The sequence below is a fragment of the Arachis stenosperma genome, chromosome 9 (assembly GCF_014773155.1).
Source record: "Arachis stenosperma cultivar V10309 chromosome 9, arast.V10309.gnm1.PFL2, whole genome shotgun sequence".
NCBI lineage: Eukaryota > Viridiplantae > Streptophyta > Magnoliopsida > Fabales > Fabaceae > Arachis > Arachis stenosperma.
Window position 1 is genome coordinate 164,212,309 of NC_080385.1, and position 16,128 is coordinate 164,228,436.

Here is a 16,128-nt window from a genome sequence, read left to right on the forward strand (position 1 = left end):
TTAGAGCTGAAAATTTTGGATATGAAAAATTTGTGTTATTCACAAATATAAAAATGAGAGGTGTTGAACCAGAGTTTGCATGCGGAAGAGTAATTCGAATCAGCTTTATTCGAATTATTGTATGTAATTCGAATCAGGTTGATTCGAATTAGTGGGTATATGTGTATAGTTCGAATCAAATTGATTCGAATTATATGTAAATGAGGCTCGAATTAAGTTGGTTCGAACTATATAGAAACGTGCATTGGTTGATTCATGAACCAGATTTTAGTTTGGCGAATTTGTGTAAAATTTTTCTCTCCTTGGCTTAATATAGTGATTTGTCCTAATATTAATACGTTTCTATTAGTGTGAGATATTGATGTGGTGAATATTATTACTAAAGTTATTTATTTACACATCTTTATTTTATATTTAGTACATCTTATTTAATTTATTTATTTTATAACACGTTATCAGCACGAGACTTTGATCAAATTTTTGAAAGACTCAGGTAATAAATTTTTATTATGTCAAAACTCTCTCATCTTAAATTTAATGCTCTTGATATATCTAGAAATAATTATTTATCATGGATATTAGATGCTGAAATCCATCTTGATTCAATGGATCTTAGAGATACAATTAAGGCTGAAAATAATACATCCCAAAAGGATAAAATCAAAGTCATGATTTTTCTTCGTCGTTATCTTGACGAAAGATAGAAAAATGAATATCTTACATTAAAAAATCATGTAGATCAGTGGAAAGATCTTGAAGAAAGGTATAATCATCAAAAGACGGTGATACTTCCTTAAGCCCGATATGAATGGACGCACTTGCGTCTATAGAATTTTAAATTCATAAATGAATATAATTCAGCAATAATGTTTCGAATCACGTCACGAATGAAGTTACGTGGGAAAAAGGATAACTGATAATGATATGTTAGAGAAAACTTTATCGACCTTCCATGCCTCAAATGTGCTCCTACAGCAGCAGTATCGAGAAAAAGGATTTACAAAATATTCTGAGTTGATTTCTTACCTTCTTGTTGCTGAACGCAACAATGAATTGCTATTAAAAAATCATGAAGCACGCCCAGTTGGCGCCGCCCCATTTTCTGAAACAAATGCGGCAAATCATTACCCTAGAAGAGGTAAATAGCATGGTTTTAGTAACAAGAAAAATTATGGAAAGAAAATGAATTATGTTCACAAGAAAGGATCTCACCAGAAGTGGGATAAAGAAAAAAACTCTGGGCAAAATAAATCAACAGAGGAAAGTGTTTCGGTTGTGGTGGAAAGGGTCATTGGTCACGTACCTCATACCCCAAGGCACCTAGTCGATCTTTATCAAGCATCTTTGAAAAAGGATGACAAAGGAAAGGAAACAAAATTTGTTCAAATGATGTTGAAAATTACACCACTCATTATGATGTATCTGATTTTTTTGAAGATTCTGAAGGAAATATTTGTCATTTGATCAATGATGGAATAGTTTAATATGTGAGATTGTTAAGTATTCATGTAAATAAATAATGTAAGAAACTTATTGTTAAGTTTTATTTTTATGCATCTGAATTTTAAATATGATGTATAATAAAATATTTATAAATTTCAAAATTTTTAAATGTGCCAAGATAGTAATAATAAACTTTTTAGTATATTCTATACTTAGAAAAGTATTTTCAATCAAGAAAATAATTTTACGGCGTAAATATTTATACTCATATTAATATTATTTGTCTTTGAAGAAATGGCAAGGATATATAATGAAGATGTATGCTTTGCGGATAGTGCAAGTTTGCACACCATTCTCAAAAGTGATATATATTTTACCCATTTTGTGCCAAAAGAAGAATATGTTAACACTATTATTAGCTCGGGCAATGTGATAGAAGGTTCTGGAAGAACTATAATTTTGTTTCTTGGAGGAACAAAATTCATAATAAATAATGCACTATTATCTACCAAGTCTCTGAGGAACTTGTTGAGTTTTAAAAATGTTCGCCGAAATGTATATCATATTGAAACAATGAATGAGGAAAATCATGAGTACTTATGTATCACAACTCATGATTTAAATAAAAAGGTTATATTAGAAAAGTTACCATCACTTTCATTTGGTTTATATTATACCAAGATTACTGCAATTGAATCACATGCCATTGTAAACCAGAAGTTTACTTGTCCAAATGAATTCATAACTTGGCAAGATCGATTGGTCATCCGGAAACAACCATGATGTGGAGAATTATTGAAAACTCCCATGGACATTCACTAAAGAACCAGATAATTCTTAAATCTAGTTAATTTTGTTGTGCTGCATGTTTTCAGAGAAAGTTAATTTTAAGGTTATCACTAGTAAAGATTGGATTTGAGTCCCCTGAATTCCTAGAAAGGATTCAAGGCGATATATGTGGACTTATTCATCCACTATGTGAATCTTTTAGATATTTTATGGTCCTAATAGAGGCATCTTCGAGATGGTCACATGCGTGCTTATTGTCTTCTTGCAACCTGGCGTTTGCGAGATTACTTGCTCAAATTATTTGATTAAAAGCACAGTTTTTAGAAAATCCAATCAAAACAATTCGGCTTGATAATGCTAGTGAATTTACTTCCCAAGCCTTTGATGCTTATTGTATGGCTAATGGAATAAGTGTTGAACATCCAGTAGCTCATGTTCACACACAAAATGGGTTAGCAAAATCACTTATTAAACGCCTCCAATTAATTGCAAGACCCTTACTTATGAGAACAAATCTCCTAACTTCGGCTTGGGGGCATGCTATTTTACATGCCGCAGCACTTATTTGTTTGAGACCAATGAGTTACCATCAGTTTTCTCATATGCAATTAGCTTTTGGCCAACAGTCAAATGTTTCTCATTTAAGAATAATCGGGTGTGCGATATATGTTCCCATTGCACCACCTTCTCGCACCAAAATGGGACTCCAAAAAAATTTGAGGATATATGTTGGATATGATTCTCCCTCTATAGTAAGGTATCTTGAGATACAAATTAGGGATGTATTTAAAGCTCGATTTGCGGATTGTCATTTTGATGAATCAAATATTTTCAATATTAGGGGGAGAGAATAAGTTTCCTGAAAAGAAACTTAATTGGAATGCATCATCCTTGATGCATTTGGATCCTCGATCAGGGCAATGTGAACTAGAAGTTCAAAAGATTATACATTTGCAAAGGATAGCAAATGAATTGCCTGATGCATTTTCTGATACAAAGAGGATTACTAAATCCTATATACCGGCTGAAAATGCTCCAACTCAAGTTGATGTCCCAGTCGGACAAATTGCCACCGAAGTGAATTCATGCTAAAAGCGTGGCAAGCCTGTTGGTTCCAAAGACAAAAATCCTCGAAAAAGAAAAAAGGTAAATATTATTCCTGTTGAAAAAGATACAGTAAAGACACATGCAGTTGTCCAAAATTCTGATATAGTTTTAACGCCAGAAGATGTTTAGGCACCTGAAAATTGTGAAAATGACGAGAACTCGATAAAATATGTCTTCACAGGAGAGAAATGGGACTGAAATAAGACAATTGTTAATGAAATATTTGCATATATGGTGCGGAATTTAGAACCCACACTTACTAACCGGCAAGTGCACCGGGTCGTACCAAGTAATACCTTACGTGAGTAAGGGTCGATCCCACGAGGATTGATGGATTAAGAAACAATAGTATTTGATAGAATTAGTTAGGCAAGCAGAAAAGAGTGTTTTGGTATTCAAAGAGCATTAAACACAGACATATAAATAAGTTGGAAATAATATAATGAGAAGATAATTAAGGTTTCAGAGTTATCGATTTTTCCGGATTAATTTTTTTTACTAACTAATTTAATCATGCAAGATATAATTTCATGGCAAACTATATGTGACTAGACCCTAATTCCTTAGACCTTCCTAGTCTCCTCTAAAATTCATTAACTACCAATTCCTTGGTCAGTTAATTCCAATTAGAGGGTAAAAATCAATTTTCAGTTTATATGCCACAAAAATTCTAATTACCCAAAAATAAGGGGATTATATGTCACGTATCCCATTAAATCCAAATAATTAAAATTTAGGATAATATGTTTCCAAGCTGTTGTTCAAATAAAGAGCTTTTCCAAATTTTACAAGAACTCAATTAGAACATGGGTCATACTTCCGTTCCACCCATATTCATAAAATAAAGAGCAAAAACAATTATTGAAATATAAATCAAAGCATGGAATAAATTAGAAAGATCAAACGAATTAATCCATTACAAATAGACAGAGCTCCTAACCTTAACAATGGAGAATTAGTGGCTCATGGTTCAGAGAAGAAAAATAATGATTCTGGTAACAATCTGATATATGCCTAAATGTACAGAGTTTCTATTTATTACTAATCCTCATAGGTTAAAAATAAAAAATTAAAAATAATATCTTTTCCTCAAAGATAAGATTTGAATTTAAATTCGAATTAATTAATAGATCTTCAGTTGATGGTTGGGGACCACTTGATTTGTCCATTTTACAGCTTCTAATCTATGTTTTCTGGGCTGAAAAGTGGGTCAAAACAGCCCAAAATTCGTAACTAGCGTCATTTGTATTTTTGCAGATCGCGCATGTGACGCGTTCGCATCGTCCACGCGCTCGCGTCATTTGTGCAGATTCCAGTCCACGCGTTCGCGTCAAGCATGCGATCGCGTCATTGCGATTTCTCCATTCCGCGCGGTCGCGTGAGCCATGCGTTCGCGTCGGTCTTCGCTGGTCATCTCTTTGGTTTCTTCTTTTTCTCTGCAGAAACTTCATCAAATCCCTCCGAATGCTACCTAAAATAAATAAAATTGCACAAAACTCAAAATAGCATCCATAGTGGCTAAAATATAATTAATTCTTAATTAAACTCAACAAATTAGATGCAAATTCACTAGGAAAAGATAGATAAGATGCTCACGCATCAATATAGTGTGGCATTAAATATCATGCATGAAAGTAAGGATCTTGATCCAAGATCAGTTGAAGAATGTCGACAAAGAAATTATTGGCCAAAATGGAAAGAAGTCATGAAGATTGAGTTAGACTCACTTGCAAAACGTGAAATCTTTGGACCTGTAGTCCGTACATCAGAAGATGTAAAACCTGTTGGATACCGATGGGTATTTGTGAAAAAATGAAATGAGAAAAATGAAGTTGTACGCTACAAAGCTCAACTTGTAGCACAAGATTTTTCACAAAGGCCCGGTATAGATTATGAAGAAACATATTCTCCTATAGTGGATGCAATAACATTGCGTTATTTGGTCAGTTTATCCGCATATCATAATCTACATATACATTTAATGGATGTGGTAATAGCCTACTTATACGGCTTATTAGATCGTGATATTTATATGAAAGTTTCTAAAGGACTAAAGATATCTAAACCATCTAATGAATATTCACAGGGGTTATACTCAGTCAAATTGCAAATATCTTTATATGGTCTAAAGCAATCTGGACGAATGTGGTATAATTGTCTTATTGAGCATCTGACCAAAAATGGTTTTAAGAATGATGTTATCTACCCATGTGTTTTCATAAAGAAATCTGCATCTGAATTCATTATAATTACTGTGTATGTTAATGATTTAAATATCATTGGAACTCCTGAAGAGATTCCAACAATTATAAAAACTCTAAAAGAAGAATTTGAGATAAAAGATCTTGGAAAGACTAAATTTTGTCTCGACCTGCAGATCGAGCATACAAAGAATATGATCTGTATTCATCAAACAATATACACAGAAAAGATATTGAAAAGATTTTATATGAATAAATCACATCCATTAAGTACCCCAATAATCGTAAGGTCTTTGGATGTGGAAAAGAATCAATTCCGTCTTAAAGAAGAAAATGAAGATATCATTGATTCCGAAGTACCATATCTTAGTGCCATTGGAGCGCTAATGTATCTTACTAATAATACACGACCCGATATATCATTTGCTGTGAATTTACTAGCAAGGTATAGTTCCTCTCCAACCAGAAGACATTGGAATGAAATCAAACAAATCTTTTGATATCTTCATGGAACGGTTGATATGAGACTGTTTTACCCATATGGATCCAAGTCACAATTAGTTGGCTATGCTGACGCTGGATACTTGTCTGATCCATACAAAGGGAGATCTCAAACAGGATACCTGTTCACATATGGTGGTACAGCCATATCATAGAAGTCCACGAAACAGACGATAGCAGCAACCTCCTCTAATCATGTTAAAATACTAGCAATACATGAAACAAGTCACGAGTGTTTTTGGCTCAAGAGTTTGATCCAATATATTCTGTCATCATGTGGACTGATTAACCATAAGATAGCTCCAACTATCCTGTTTGAAGATAATACAGCATGCATTTCTCAACTTAAGGGTGGATATATCAAAGGTGACAGAACAAAACATATTTCTCCCAAATTCTTCTTCACTCATGATCTTTAAAATCAAGGGACAATTGATGTCCAACAAATCTACTCAAGTGACAATTTGGCAGACTTATTCACAAAGTCACTTCCAAAATCCTCCTTTGAAAAATTGGTACATCAGATTGGGATGCGCCGATTTCGAGATGTTAAATGATGTCGACAAGAGGGGGAGACTGTACTCTTTTTTTCTTGACAAGGTTTTTAATGAGGCAATCTCCATCACAAAGGATTTTGTACTCTTTTTTCTTCACTAAAATTTTTTTCTCATTAGTTTTTTCTTTAGTAAGGTTTTAATGAGGTATAATCCTAAATAAACATCCAATAAAAAGTGTTGTGATAAAAATGAAATGTGGATACCTATTTTCTATGAACACTTATATTCTCAAGAGAGAAGTACATTAAAGAAATATTAAAAAAAGTTGAAAATGTAAACACTATAATATTATAAATTCTATTATAAATACTTTTTAATATATATAAGTTAAAAACATAAAAAAATTTTAATTAAAAGTTATTAAAAATTTTAAAATTTTTTATTATTATATTTTTTAAATATGTCTTTACGACACGAATGGACTAAATCCTATAAATTTTACTATGAAAAATGAAATTTCTATCATCTTGTATGTTAAATTTAATTACGTGAAGATATATATTACTTCATATGTATGAAAATTAACTTTTATTAAATGATATGAGCAGTAGTATTAAATCAAAGCGTAAATAGCTAAGGGTAAAAAAATGGCATGTAATGAGCAACCCACAGCTAAAATATAAAGAAAAAAAAATTTCAATGTATAAAAATTTTTTTGGTTTCTACTATGTTCTCTAATTTAATAAATTAAAGATTAATTTACATAAATCTAAATTTTATTTAAAAATTCGTAATTAATTAATGAGATACACCCCCTGCATAATACACACATAACTCCTAATATTTGTTTAAATAAAAATAATTATTTAATTAATCTAAATTAATTTAGTTTTATTTTCTATGATACCTCCCAATCCAATAAGCCAAGTCATGAGAGATTAAAATTTTATTTAAAATTAATCGCTGACCAATAAATAAATACATACACAAATTAGATCCATATGACCAACATAATAGACCTTCTAAAACATAAACAGAAAAACCTAGCATCCACAAATTAAAAGTTGGCCTTAAATCTCGCTTTGGTTTGGGTCTGGAAACTATTCATCTAGTATATATAAATCCAACATTAATAGCTAGCTGCAAGAAAATACATTAATGAACACAACTCGCACAGGGAAAACAGATTTCATGCAGCGATGAAATGGAAATCGGTGCTCAGGAACTGGAACTGGTGGGTGGAACCGCTATTCCTGGCACAGTAAAATTTGACAAAGCTTCTGAAAGATGCTTATTTGCCTTGTCAAAATTAACAAAACCCATGAACCAAAAATCATGTCCATCCACAGTAACAATCTGAATGTACTTCTCTGATGGGTTCTCCCTCATGATCACTGGGTTCGCTGCTCCAATCTTCCCCAAAGGCACCATTACCTGTTACAAAGTAACATCCTAAGTGACCATGTTTGAACATTTGAAAATTTGAACACTGAGTATCATCTAAAGGTTAAAAAACAGAGTTTTTAAGAGCTGAAATGGATGCCATAACAAAATCTAAACATACAATGATATACAAGTTCATAAAATAATGCTTTTCATTTATACTAATCAAACTGCACACTTATTTAAAACAAAATCATATTTCTAAAGGTGTTGTATTTTTGTGCACTCAATTTAATCTATTACAGTACAATGTGATCCCCCATAAGTTAACCCTTTTTCTATCTTTTTCACCCTTTAGATTCAATAGATGTTTCAGTTGTACACCTATTTAGATGGTAGGTTGCGACTAATCTACTATAATTTTTGTCGCATTATGGTGAAAATTTATGTGCAGTTGTCTTTAGATGAAGATGATAGTTAATAACTATTATACAACAATTTAGTCAAATTTATCAAATCATCTAATAATTTTCAACTATCAACTTTCACGTGAAAGAATTTCATGACTATTTACCTTGCATTATTGCTTTCCATATAAAAACTTGGGTGTTTTCATTTCCTTTTGAACAATTCTTTCTGGTGTTATAATTGCAATTATAGATTTAAGAAAGAAAAATAGAGATTGGCACCTTGTAGTAGCTCCAAGTTTGCTGGCCAGAGGGTGCAGTGAAAGACAAAGGGCGATCGCTGCAAAAGGCGACATGAACATCTGAGAGATAAAGTGTTCCAGCAACAGGGCCTGTTGATGTTGAGAGGTAACAGGCAAAGGTTTTCTTAAGCTTCTCATTTGGATATGTTGTGAATGTCTGCTTGTACAGCGACTCAAATCCACCTTCTGATATTGCTTTCACCGTCAGGTTCATCTTCCCTAGTGCAGCCGAGGATACTGATGGACTTGTTCTGACTGCAAAATAACGAAAATAGATCCTCTCGATTTTTAACATCCGAAAAAAGATATCAAATTTTGTTCTCCCAAATACTAATTAATTTAATTTTTCATAACTAGCACATGAATTTGAGAAAAAAGAGATAATAAGGAAAGAAGAAACTAACGGTTGTGCCAGATGTTGTTGGCAGCAAGTTCAGCCTTCTTACTCCAAGAATCGAACATGTTGAGGATGGATTCCATGGGGCTGGTACTTGGAGGCTTGTCAAGGGGGCTATGTTGAACATATGGATGCTGCTGATGGTAGTACTGAACTCCAGGCTCTTCACTTGGTGCACCCTCCACTGCTGCTTTCTTGTTGTCTGGGTGGCTACTTGGCACTGCTGGCTTCCCCATTATGTGCGTCTCCCACTTCGGTACAGATGGAGATGATGAAGACGATGCTGCAGATTCATCGTTTTGGTGGTTGTTGTTGGCGGTGCTCATGTTGAGAAGAAACTATAAGGAACGTTTACAGAGGAGAGGAAGAAAATCTCATATTTATATTATTATTATTACGCGCTTCGCTTAAAGAGTATTCGAGAAGGTAATGCTGTGGATCCGTTATTAAGGTTGCTTAATCGCGTATAATGTGACATGGTTAATATTATTAATTTATTATGCTTAATTCTTTATTCAACACTTGGCACTTGGCAGCTTATTTTTTGTCCACATAACTAATTTGCTGGACCCACGTAAATGAACATATCTAGTTTGTCATCCCCTATTTTCTCACAACAACAAGTGGCAAGTACCAGTCGCATCGTCATTGTCGCGGAGACCAAAGTTGCTGGGGAGTCTTTCTCTGCTCCGACACTATTTTATTTTGACCATTTTCTTCTTCTTTAACAAGAACGAAATCTGAGTGACCCGAAGGATATGGTGATCTCCCTTTCCTGCTCTTCATAGCTGATCAAACGAACGGTGATGGTGGCCCGAGCGTTTCCGAGGCCCAAAACCAACTTGAGTTCCCGGGGCCAGGGAAAGGATCTCAGCCCAAAGCATCCACGTCAGCAGCACCTGAAATTGAGTCGAAGCCCAGGCCCAAAATAGATCTCGTCTGCGCTGAGATTGTGTAACGCGCACTCGTCCGCGAGTACGTATTTCTGTTCCACTGGAACGTCGAAGACCAATAACGCGCTCATTTTCAGCGATAGCACTTCCGAGCAAATCGCCAATCCCATCAAAACAACAAGCTTCCATCGTGTTCGTGCCGATCGCTTGTACCCACAGTAGCTGCATCCTCTGATCTTCGGATTGAAATCTAATCAATCTAGGTTGGTGTATTGTTTAGTTTATTAGTTAGCGTGTTGAAATACTGATCTGCCCAATAAAATAATTTATTATTTAATAATAAATTTTTAAATAAAACTTAAATTTATAACGGATTAATTTTTAAATTATCGAATTAAAAATACATTGAAAAATCTAAAAGAAAAAAAACTCTTTTTTTTGTAACTTTGATGTTATTCTAATATTAATATTGTGATTTAATTTTGGTAAATTATTTCAGACCAATAAATATTAAGATACTCTATTTATATTTTAACAATTATAAAATAGTATTTTATTTATTTAATATTTATTAATATTATATATTATATCAAATACGGAATACTATTAAGCTGAAAAATAAAATTCACTTATTTTAAATAATAAAAAAAGAATTTGTTTTCGAATATGTATCTCACAACCTAACCAAACTAAGATGTATAATTATCAAAATCGAATTGGTAATTGATTCAATCAAAGTAGTAAATTATATTAAATTATTGAATTAATAGTTCAACCGATAGATTAATGGTCAAATTGTTAGATTCGATAATAATTAAATAAATTTAAAAAATTATAATATTTATTTTTGGTGTTTAATATTTTATATTATTTAAATTTAAATAAATTATATATAAATTTTATTGCTTTAATATATATATAAAATTATCAGCTTTTAATTTAATGGTTTAATTAAATTTGAAAAAAATTAAAAAAAAAGTACATATACATAAAGTTAGAAGTAATTTTTTAAAGAAAGAATAAAAATAACCAAAAAAATAAAAAAATTTAAAGTGAAAATAAATTATTGATGAAAAATAAGAGACAATCAAAACTTTAAAATAGAAATAAACATATAAAAGTTGAATTATATGAAGTTAATTTATTTTAACAAAATCCCATATACATGCATGAATTAGTGTAAGGCTGAAGCATTATTCACATGAATTTGAACATCTGATATATTATTATTAGCCTATAATATGTTAAGGAGCACTTCTAAGTTCTAACTTAGTGGTAAAGTGAGATATAGCCTTAGATAAAGTCTAAGGTTTGTAAATTAATTCACTACTGTGATTTAGTGTCTCGCTAGTGTACCGCGGGACGTCTGACCCGCATGAACATCTCTCATATTATCTAGAATAATCAACCATCTGAGTATTAGGGATAATAAACATCTTCTCAAAAGATTAAATTGATTTTGGAGTTCACCAAAGATTGAACTCTTGGCCTTTCAGATCTAACACTCTAATACTATATCATGATAGCACTCATCCCAAAAACTTCAGTTGATAAAAAATGTAACAATAATTGTTATATTTCTAATACTCCATAAATTTCTATTATACACATTGTACAAGTATTTCATTGGCTCCTCGTACTTTTTATTATTTGTAACATTCTGAATTTTAAAATTAAAGTATATATCGGATTTTAAAAATATTGTCATTGTCTTTATTATATCTTGGATTGAAATAAATTACTATAATTTTAAATTGTTTATAAAATTCACCATTTTTCCTCCAGAAATTTTACTTATCTATTCCTCTTTCAACTAGTTTCTCTCAAAAAGTACAATCCAACTTCTCTTTATGGTGTTGTAGCATGCCTCTTACACTACCCCAATACCCTTGTGGGTATGTAAAAGATTGAACTAGTTTAAATTAAAACCGAATTTAAAGCAATTTTATTGATCCAGCTTATAATTGTGATTAATTAAATCAACAACCACCCAATTATCCAATCCTATAATCTCCACCACTAAACACACATGGTGACATTAAAGCCAAAGTTTCCTTATAGGAGAATAGAATATGCAGAACTCCAACGACCAAGAGATGGGTAATAAGGTAACAACATTCAATTCAATTCAATTTTTTCTTTCTAGCTTCCATAAGCTGACAATTGTACATAATTTGTTTAATGCACCCACTTTAGAACAATTGAGCAAACCAACATTGAACAAAGAGAGCCCAGATTTGCCAGAGCTATGAAATGGACCCAACCTTCCCATAATAAAATTAATAATAATAATAATAGGCCTCTCTTTATAAGCACAAGGTCCATTCAAAGCAGTGTACAAAACATTACTACTTACCAACATCAAAGTACACAAAGACACATACTTACATATTACAGCTACAAAGGTACAACATACCAATAACAAAAGCCTATAATGTGGCCTACCCATCAATCTCCCTTCTTATAATATCCCTTCACACTTCACTTTCAAAGCATTAAAGTCATAACTGCCATGCATTGGAAATCAAAATGTAGAAATTGCCAAACCTCTATTCCAAATTCTCTCTTTTTGCTTCCTTCTCCTCTTCTTACTTCTTCCATCGTTGCAAATATACACACATATTTTTATTTCAAATGTGAAAATAAAGAGGTGTGTTTTACATTAATATTGAGTTATTTTAGTTAAAGACGTTACTATTAGGGATATTAAACCGAAAAAAAAAATCATAACTCACAATTTTATATAAGATAAAAATCAAAGAAATTGTGACCTCCGAATAAGTTAATCTTTTGAATTGCTGCTGAATTTACGGACAAACAAGAGACAATCTGGCCAACTAAAATATCTTAGTAGCCAGAAAAAAAAAAGCAAGAGCGATTTCTATAGTAGCGACGATCAAAATGAGAGCAGTTTAAACCGTAAAAATAGAATTATGAAAAAATTATACAAATTTTGTGCTGTTAGGCGAAGTGGTGGAGTGCTGCACTCTAAATGATGAAAGTCTAATAGCCAAAAGCATCACTAAGTTTAGGCTCTAGCCCGAATAGCATGGGACAAAATTTCGTACAATAAAATAATAATTCACAATTTGTATTTATATATATATTTTTAAATCATGATTAAGATTTTCATCTTATCACTTTTCAATCCAATATGTGTGTATTACATATTTACATACTTATTAATCAATATTCGAGAGTCACACCACATTTAGGATTATGTAAAAATAGTTCTTCATGACATTTAGGATCAAAATAAATACCTCAAACTGGGGTAAAAATTTTCATAACATTGTTCGTGTAAAATTCTTCTTGTCTAGGTGATATTAGAAGTTCAACTTAGTCTTTAATATAGTACTAGAAGATGCTAGAATAATATATGTAAATAATTCTTACAAGATGTTAGAAACAAAGTACAAGATTGGCAACAAACACTGAAGTGGTTTCATAATGTGGAGTAGTTACTATATTATACAGATATCAATTAAAGAAACCATATTAATTGAGCTGCAATGTTCAGGTGAAGATAACTAATTTGTTGTGCAATAAATTAAGTAATTGACAACACTATCAGCATATGTTAGAAGAAAACTAAAAAGCCTAAAAAAGAAAAATTAAAAGAAAAAGAAATACAAGTTGAATCTTTGTTCTTGATGGAAGAGCTAACTATACAACTAGACATAGACACATCACCAACATTGTTTCCATAAAACTGCACCATAACCCATTGGTAACATGGCTAGAAACCCCCATAGAGGATATGTAGTTATGTGAAGTCACATTCACATTCCCATCATTGAGAATCTTAGAATTTGAATTATATTCTACCAAATTAACCTCCTCTTGGTGTTGTTGGCATGGTTTTACTCCATAAGGAACACTGCTACTTGACATTTCTCTAATTTGGTAACAAAGGTTTGGGTTGTTCCATGCACCAAAACGCCTCCCTAATTTTCCATAGAAGTCCTTGGAGAATTTAAGCTCTCCTATGAAATTGTTTCCACTTAGATAAATTGCATTGAGGCTAGGAAGAGATTCTAGCTTAGGTGACAATGTTCCTGTGAGGTTGTTATCACTTAGGCCTAGAAATCTCAATTTCTTTAACTCTGATATTGACTCAGGAATTTCACCTATTAGCCCCATGTTAGAGAGTTCCAAAACTTCCAAGTTCTTAAGCTTTTCCCACTTTAGGACATTGATGCTTCCACCTAAGGGATTGTTGGACAAAACCATTTCTTCCAAGGAACACATTTCTTCAAGTGACAAAGTTAATCCACCAGAGAATTTGTTGCTTCTGAGGTCCATAAGTGTCAAATTCTTAAGATTAGCAAATTCATTTGGCAAATTACCTTCCAAGTTGTTGTGGCTAACATCAATCTTCAATGCTGAAGTTAAGCTTCCAAGTGTCGAAGGCAACACCCCGGATAGCGAATTCTGACTTAGATCAAAGATTAATAAGTCCTTAAGTCCACCAAATGTATCTGGAATGTTACCATTGAAATAGTTTCCAGCAAGAACAAGTCTTCTCAATTTGATGAGACTACCAATTTCTGTTGGAATTTCACCTGATAAGCCATTCTCTAGCAACACAAGCGATTCGAGGTTCTTGAGGACACCCAAACTTGAAGGAATGGTTCCAATTAGGCCCTTGTTTGATCTGAACTCGAGCGATTCTAAGCTTTCGGCTAGTTTGTCCCAGCTTCCAGCCGGGATGCTAACCGGAAGCTTGTTTGGTGATTGAAAGCAATTGAAGAAGGACAGAGATTTCAGGTGCCTTAGCTCAAACAATTGTGGCCTAAATTCCAAATTTGGAGCACAAACCAGAGAGTTATCATGGATTGGTCCAATGTTTAAGACAGTAACATACCAAAATCCATCAAACAGATCACAAGATACACCCTGCAATTTAAAATAACATCACCACACAGATGTCATAGATCATAAAAAGAAAAAAGAATAAAAGTTATTGCAATATTTGGAGAAAACTTATCATTTCAAAATAACTACCAAAATTCCTACTCCTAGTACACGGTTTAATCAGAAAATGAATAGTTGCTGTACCATGAAACCTTTTACACTTTACTATGACGAAAAAACAAAACTTTTTGAATAAAAGAATGGGGGAAATCATTACTATGAAGACAAGGTTCACATCAGAAATCATTTTCAAAATTAAGACCTCATGGATCTAAATTTTTAATAATACATAAACGAAATCTTAAATAGAGAAGGAGATTATGTTCAAAGTTTCATTGTTAATTCTGAATAACTAAGAGTAGCTATCATATTCTTTTCTGAAACTCATCATAAGAAAAGGCCTAATAAACCTTCAACCAACACTATTCTATTCTGCAGTATAATCAAATGGAACAGTTACCTGAATTGGAGTCCAACCACAAGGATCTGGATAAAGATCTGAGCCATTCCATGAATCACCAACAAAGCCTTGAATGGTAGAATACAAAGCTTCTTGCTCATTTTTCTCCATTGGAGCTACATCATAGTCTACTACTATTTGTCCACAGCAACTTTCACCAAGTGAGAATAAAACCATAGCAAAAATTGCATGACTAAGACTAATACTAATGATAATAGCCTTAAACCTCTCCATGATGATGTTACTGAACCAAAAAGAAAGGACTATAACAAGCTCAAGAATATGGTTGCAAAGATGATGAAACTCAATTGCATCTTATGATATGATTACATGGTTTTTATGATGATGGGGTTTAGTTATATCAGAAATGTTTTCTCCTTTTGGGATAAAAGACACAATCCTCAAGTAAGTTATAGCAAAAGGTGAGTAGCAGAGAGAAGAATGAAGATGAAACAAATGAGTTAATCAGCTCTCAACAATGAAGACAAAGAACTCAGCATGGGGCCCTACAAAAAACTACAATGGTTTTTTTGGAAGAGCACACATTTTATTTTCTTCCTGTTGCATCAAGAGAGTAAGAAAGAACAAGATCCTGAAATTGTGCTCAAAACTGAATGGGAAAAGAGGAATGGAGGAAACACAAAAAGCTGAGTAAGGAACCTGACCCTCTTTACTCCATTGTGTTTATGGAAAAGCTAAGGAAGTGTGGGCACTATATATATATAAGAAAGGAAGAAAACAAATTAGAGAAATAAAAAAAAAAAGAAAAACTTAGCACAGTTATCAAGGCTCAAGGTCATAATAACAATGACTTTAATATATGATCAGAGA

General features: G+C 32.6%; 2 protein-coding genes across 2 annotated transcripts; both read right to left on the reverse strand.

The window, feature by feature from the left end:
- Nucleotides 1-7,469: 7,469 nt before the first annotated feature.
- Nucleotides 7,470-9,416, reverse strand: LOC130947505 (GEM-like protein 5). Its single transcript, XM_057876204.1, has 3 exons — nucleotides 9,035-9,416; nucleotides 8,611-8,885; nucleotides 7,470-7,972 (listed from the first exon to the last, which is right to left on the reverse strand). The coding sequence occupies exons 1-3, from the start codon at nucleotides 9,351-9,353 to the stop codon at nucleotides 7,757-7,759; spliced, it is 810 nt and encodes a 269-aa protein (XP_057732187.1). The 5' UTR covers nucleotides 9,354-9,416; the 3' UTR covers nucleotides 7,470-7,756.
- A 4,014-nt stretch (nucleotides 9,417-13,430) lies between these two features.
- On the reverse strand, nucleotides 13,431-15,924 carry LOC130948174 (piriformospora indica-insensitive protein 2-like). Its single transcript, XM_057876890.1, has 2 exons — nucleotides 15,298-15,924; nucleotides 13,431-14,819 (listed from the first exon to the last, which is right to left on the reverse strand). Exons 1-2 carry the CDS (start codon nucleotides 15,529-15,531, stop codon nucleotides 13,587-13,589), a joined length of 1,467 nt encoding a protein of 488 aa, XP_057732873.1. The 5' UTR covers nucleotides 15,532-15,924; the 3' UTR covers nucleotides 13,431-13,586.
- Between the last annotated feature and the right edge of the window lie 204 nt (nucleotides 15,925-16,128).

What these genes read in the sequence shown, in the direction of transcription:
- LOC130947505 (XM_057876204.1), bottom strand. Translation starts at nt 9,353, where the DNA reads ATGAGCACCGCCAACAACAACCACCAAAACGATGAATCTGCAGCATCG. An exon ending in CAACAACATCTGGCACAACC is followed by an intron (nt 8,886 to 9,034) that starts GTTAGTTTCTTC and finishes GTTATTTTGCAG; the next exon opens with TCAGAACAAGTCCATCAGTA. An exon ending in AAACTTGGAGCTACTACAAG is followed by an intron (nt 7,973 to 8,610) that starts GTGCCAATCTCT and finishes ACTTTGTAACAG; the next exon opens with GTAATGGTGCCTTTGGGGAA.
- LOC130948174 (XM_057876890.1), bottom strand. Translation starts at nt 15,531, where the DNA reads ATGGAGAGGTTTAAGGCTATTATCATTAGTATTAGTCTTAGTCATGCA. An exon ending in GTGGTTGGACTCCAATTCAG is followed by an intron (nt 14,820 to 15,297) that starts GTAACTGTTCCA and finishes TTTAAATTGCAG; the next exon opens with GGTGTATCTTGTGATCTGTT.